The sequence below is a fragment of the Magallana gigas genome, chromosome 6 (genome assembly GCF_963853765.1).
Source record: "Magallana gigas chromosome 6, xbMagGiga1.1, whole genome shotgun sequence".
NCBI classification, from domain to species: Eukaryota; Metazoa; Mollusca; class Bivalvia; order Ostreida; family Ostreidae; genus Magallana; species Magallana gigas.
Window position 1 is genome coordinate 25,258,387 of NC_088858.1, and position 6,000 is coordinate 25,264,386.

At 32.1% G+C, this 6,000-nt stretch overlaps 1 protein-coding gene across 1 annotated transcript in view; it reads right to left on the bottom strand.

Moving 5' to 3' along the window:
* Nucleotides 1–1,674, bottom strand: part of LOC105337198 (fibrocystin-L) — a 50,434-nt gene extending 48,760 nt beyond the window's left edge. The window contains exon 1 of the mRNA XM_066088229.1: nucleotides 1,568–1,674. Coding sequence (XP_065944301.1) covers nucleotides 1,568–1,634 — 67 coding nt within the window. The 5' untranslated portion in view covers nucleotides 1,635–1,674. The remainder of the gene's footprint in view (nucleotides 1–1,567) is intronic.
* Nucleotides 1,675–6,000: the final 4,326 nt, after the last annotated feature.

Genomic DNA, 6,000 nt, shown 5'->3' on the forward strand with positions numbered 1-6,000 from the left:
GACCCCTTTCTCCCTGCAAAATCCAAATTTCTTTAGTCTGACCCCACCCCCTTCCTTGAAAAAAAGTATTCGGCACCTAATCTTCCCGGTTCTTCCCACATCGCAAAAATTCTGAAATTTACACAGGTGATTGGTTTTGGTTAATATGTGGGAATGATGTACAGAAAGGGGGAGGGAGAGGTTAAATAAATTTTTAAAGTACGAAACTCCTGTGAGGGATTAATTTAATATATGCATTATAATTCAAGTACTTTAAACCTTTTTTTAACAGATTTGATATAAATTCATTTTGAAATCATATGTTTTGGTTCATTAATTATTTGTTTATTTGATTTTATTGATTTATTAAGTTAACGTTATCTTTTCGATTTTTTTTTTAATGTCTGATGTCTTTAACCCGTTTTTTAACTTATTTTAATGACAGTTTATCAATATTGAGTTGGAAAATGCACATGTATTACAGAAGTTTTTATTTTTTTTTATTTTAATGTTTACAATGCTTCAGTAAGGTATTTTTAATAGGCAAACAAATTTGAGTTTCATTTGTTGAGTTTTAAGCAAGTTACAGACCTTACAATTCTTCGCTATGTAAACAAAGCTTTTGTTTACATTTTGAATGTTGAAGTGAAAATTCCAGTTTTAAACTTCAAATGAATGTGTTAATCGTTAGGAACTGTTTAATTAAGCTTAGAATGAACAAGAAAATAGACAAATCAGCTTGAAAAAGATTTTTTACTGTTATATTGAACCTATGTAAACAAAAACAGGGCACGAGCCCTGTTTACATGACGAAGAATTGTGAGCCCTGTATCTTGATTAAAACCCATTGACTGACACCCAAATTTCATTTGATCATTAGAAATAAATGCATTCCTAAAGCATTGTAGATATTAAAAACTGAAAAATAAAATTTGACCAAAATCATGACCATGCCCCTTTAAATATGACAGTATATAAATAGTGCCTGTATGGGAGGGTAACTGTTGAATTTGACGGGTGTCAATTTCAACAGTTACCCTCCCAAACAGGCACTATATTTATTTTATTAAACTGAATGTCTTATTTTCAAAGAAAATTTTACTGTTTTTATTATAGAAATGAAGTGAATTCTACGGCGAATCGTACGCGCATAATTTACGCGCATGTAACAATTCGTTGTGTTACCCGTTGCCAAGTGTGTTGCTAACGCTGAGGATAATAGAACGGATTACCAACTGCGTCTAAACCAATCAGATTTCAATATTTAGCATGAAAGTATAATAAATCATTTTGAGTGTCATGTATTCAAAAGCTTGTGGTGATATGTCCACTAGGCTGTTCCATTTTAAAAGCTGAAATCCTGAATTATACACAAGTACGAATTAATATTTTTTCCCCAGCTAACTGAATTACAATGTAATTGTTCTATTCTAGCTTTGTATTTGATTGATAAAAGCATACAATAGAAAACAATCATGACATATTTTTGTTTTCCCTTTTTTGTAGAAAATTTGCTTTCTTGATTAGAGAGCACATATGCAAGGAAACATGTACGAAAGGTGGGGCTAAAGAAATAAAAAATAAATACCTGTAGAATGAACCACAAGACACAGAAAAGAAATCCAGATGATCCATCGGGAGACAGAAGTATCCATGTCGTCCTTCCTTTGGACTTTAGAAAAAGTTTTTTCAAAATCTCCCGCGGCCTCTTAAAGAAAACAAACACACAAGAACATCTCTATATATCGTTCATGTACGGAGTTCTGTTAATATTTCTCAGATTATATTTTAGTATATTTACTCTTATATATTTTGATTAAAAATAATGCACAGAGAGGATGTGAATTTTTCATGAAATGTATTCCTGTTATTAATTCTAAGCATTACTCTTAATTTTGGGATTTTCTTTTCTTTTCTTTTTTTGTAGATTTAAGTTATACATGTATCTTCTTCAGCTTTTTATTGGTTTTCCTAAAACTACTGAAATTTGAATTTTCACACGAAGCAAACGCAATATTCCCGTAACACCCTATTGATGGATGAATTGAGACAGTTTGATATATAGAGGGTGTAGTTTGGACAGTTTCCGTTCTTTTGTTTTGTCACTTTGTGACGTGACGGACAGCAGGCGACCGTTTCACTAACATACGTACAGTCGTGTTGACCAAAAGGAAATAGATTTAGTACCAAAAATTAATATGCACGTAAAAAAGACATATTTATGATATCCAATCTACTGTTATATTAATGCACTTCTGTCGATCATATAATATGTATTTGCGTATTGTTTTATGGTAATTAAAGCAGATGGATGGATGGATATCTCAGTTGCCTTGCGATTTATAATTTGCTTTATAAAAAAATTTTCTCAAACCGCTGAGCAGTTTTTTTTTTAAATATATACTCTAAAAGCTTTAATTTTTTGTTCCATAAGAAAGAAATGAGTCAAAACTTTAGAGAAGGATTTAAAACGGTGGATGAGGCTTTGGCAATCGAATGTCTGGTATAATGGGGTAAAATAGAACCATTTTAACAAGACCTTGGATTTTCGGCAGGATGTAACTTTATCGTTTTCTTGCGTCAAAACAAGTTTAAAATGACACTGGTTTTAAGTGAAATAAACACAAATTGCGAAGTCTTAGCTTAGAAGCCAGCTATATCGTATTGATTTCAAATAGCCATGGCTTAGTGGCCAGCAATGAAATAGACAGACCTACCAAAGTCCAAGCTTCTGTTAAAATGGTTCTCAAAAAGCTTAAATTTGATAAGATATGATATCACTAATTAATTAAACAACCTCTTACTGGGTAAACTGATAAATGGCCTTAACTTCTTTGATTAACGAAATCAAAATACTTAAAAGTCACTAAAATTAAAGATATAAAAATAATTTTGTAAGATGTAAAAAAAAAAAAAAAAAAAAAAAAATATCAATATGACACTTTGATATATTTCTGTTATAATGGATAAAATTAAATGATAATCTATTTGATTACACCTGTAAATGATAACTTTTACAAAAAATAGCTTATATAGTATAATATCTTACCTGCAGTTCCGCGGAGTGAAATATTATCTCTCTATTATTAAAGAAAGTTTTGAAAAACACCTTACATATAAAAATCGCCAAATAAAATTCGGGGCCTGCAATCAATGAGGATATAGATGAAATGCAGGGAATTTATTATGTCGAAAGGAAGAAGATTACAGTAAAGATTGCTACAGAAATGATGATATATTTCAGTTTGCGTATTTAGTCAATTTCCTGTTGTACAACTGTACACATACAGTATTTAAACTGTATACGTATATTAGTTGTAATGTAACAATTTGATTCATTCACAGAAATAGTCGTTCTCTTTTTCTTTTCTTTTTTTTTAATATTTCGACTGAGATTTGATATACTTACATGGGGCATTAAAGTATACAGCGGGCAATGCAGAAAAAAATATCAATGAATATTTATTTCTGCAACGCTCGCTTCTTTCATATCCCGTAAAAACTAACAAAGGAAAGTGTTCATTTTTCGTAACTATCGCTACCCTCGTAGCACACGTGAAAAAGGAACAGCGACATAATTATCGCGTGTTTCAAACGATGGCTCAACTTTTCAAATTCAAAACCGTGTCTTCCAATCACAAACTTGGAAGTAAAAAAATTGTAATTTAAAAAATTTAAATCGATTTCTGAAGTTTTCCGGCAAGAAGAGAAAGAATTTACATTCTTCTGTAGAATTCGCAGGCGACAAGACTAAAAACAATGTACCCACATTAACAAGATAGATTTTCATTGTATATGTAGTAAATGAAAATGCCCATAATTTACCTATTGTTAAAATTAAAATCTAATTAAAATTGGACTTGTTAAACCGCTCCTCTACGATACGCTTCATGTACATGTATATGCACATGGATCTTGTATAGCGTATCAAAGAGCAGCGGTTCTACACCTAAAAACTGCATGCTATAAAATAACTTTTTCTCGTTCATTTTTTTTAATTGGGTAAATATTAATTTAGACATATTGCCGAGGCTTTAAAATATCGAGGGGTCCGAACGATTGGATTAAAGACCAATATATATGCCTCTTGTAAATTAATTTATATAAATGTTTTTAAAACCCAGGAAATGTGACAGGATCTCAGCTAGCTAATGTATAGTACAAATCATATAACCGACATTTAGGTATTTATCACATAATACATGTACTTAAGATGACGTCAATCTTGTGTCAGTTGTCGGAAGGGGGGGGGGGGGGTGCATTTGTACTGATATCATAATCTGCTAAGTTGATCGAGGAAAGGTTTTCTTTAAAGCAAACTGACCACCATTCTATGTATGAATTTCACCCAAACTTTGAGTGTAGAAAAGCCGAAGAAATCAATTAATTAATTATACGTTATGGTATTAACACGTGTCTTTTCCCAATTATCAATAAAATTTTAAAAATCGTTAAATTACAAATTGTCATATAGCAATGTTAACTTTAGATTGAATATTTAGTTAAGGACACGTGTATGCACAACATAAGTGATATACCAAAAATTATACTAATATTATACTAAACGGATTTATAAGGAAATTAATTTACCTATCAAAATATTTAAAAATTAGAGTTAAAACTAGCATTAAAGGTGTGGTTATTTTTGGATTGTCTACATCCGTTCACGAGTGGGATGACAAGATACCACATGATTTCATGCTTTATGCTTGTTTTAGATCGGTACCTTTACTGTGTTTACAGTGTGAACAAAGAAAAGCTCACTTGATTGAAGTCATTGAAGAGAGTTGTAATATAACACATCATGGGTGGATCTAGAGAGAGGGGGTCGGGGGGTCCCGACTCCCCCCCCCCCCCCCCCCCCTCCCTGGAAAATAAAAAATTATTAAATTTACATAGTAAAATTATCGCAAATATGCCTCGGACTCCCCTGGCAAACACAATTAATAATATCCTTCGGACACCCCCCCCCCCCCGGAAAAATTTTCTGGATCCGCGCATGCACATTATTTTGTTAATGATTAAGAAAGAGCTTTTGATCTACATGTATACCAACAAAGCAAGCTAGAGGAGTGGTGTGAATTAGAAACCCAGACGTAACATAGAGTATTTTAGTCAAACTTTGGCGTTGAGATGAAGGACGGGGGAGGGGGTGGTGGTCGGTCCTGTCTTTCTATTTTCTTTGTCTATTTTCATTGTTTTCTCTTTTTTTATCTTAAATATCTTATTGCTTTTGTCAGAAAAGGGTAAAAGAAAGAGAAAATGTGTGCCAGAAAAAGAAATGGTTAACAAAGAATTGATGGCGAGTGTGAATAATTAACACCTAAATTGTGCCTTTTCTGTTATAGAGTGGGTACATGTATGTGCTCCATATGTTTGTAGTACAATAAAAGTTTAATGGAAAATAAATCAAATTCGATCGACAAAAAATTGAGGAGAGATGAAACACTATACATAAAATCTAAACACTTTTTATCCCAACAAATGGACATCTTAGAAAAATAATACAGGTCCGTAAATTCTGGGACAAAGTCGCAACAAAAGACTGTATTGTGACTAAATGGCTCAGTTGTTAAATAACATTAGATATTAGGTAAACTGATGTCTAACAAGAGGTTTTAGGTTTTTGGTTCGATACTATCAAAACTTTAGGCAATATTTTTTTATTGCAAGGAGAGCTTGACCACAAAGAGAAGCTGAAGCATTTTGAGAAGTTGCATGAACACTTTAAATAGTACATGTATCATCCGAAGTTATTCTCGGAAAATGCAAAGAACGTTTTGAGCAAGATATGTTAAAACCCGCGAAAATGCTAATTCCATAGAAGACTTAGGTAGTCAAGCCATAACTGAGGTGAAATTAACAATTTTGATTGATTCTACATTATAAACACATACATACACACTGGTCAAAATTTCTAACGCCCCAGGCAAGTGTTTGTATTACACTGTTCCTAATTCTTATTATTTTGTCCATGACGATTATCAAATATCAAGAATAGAGATTAACAAAGCATTATTT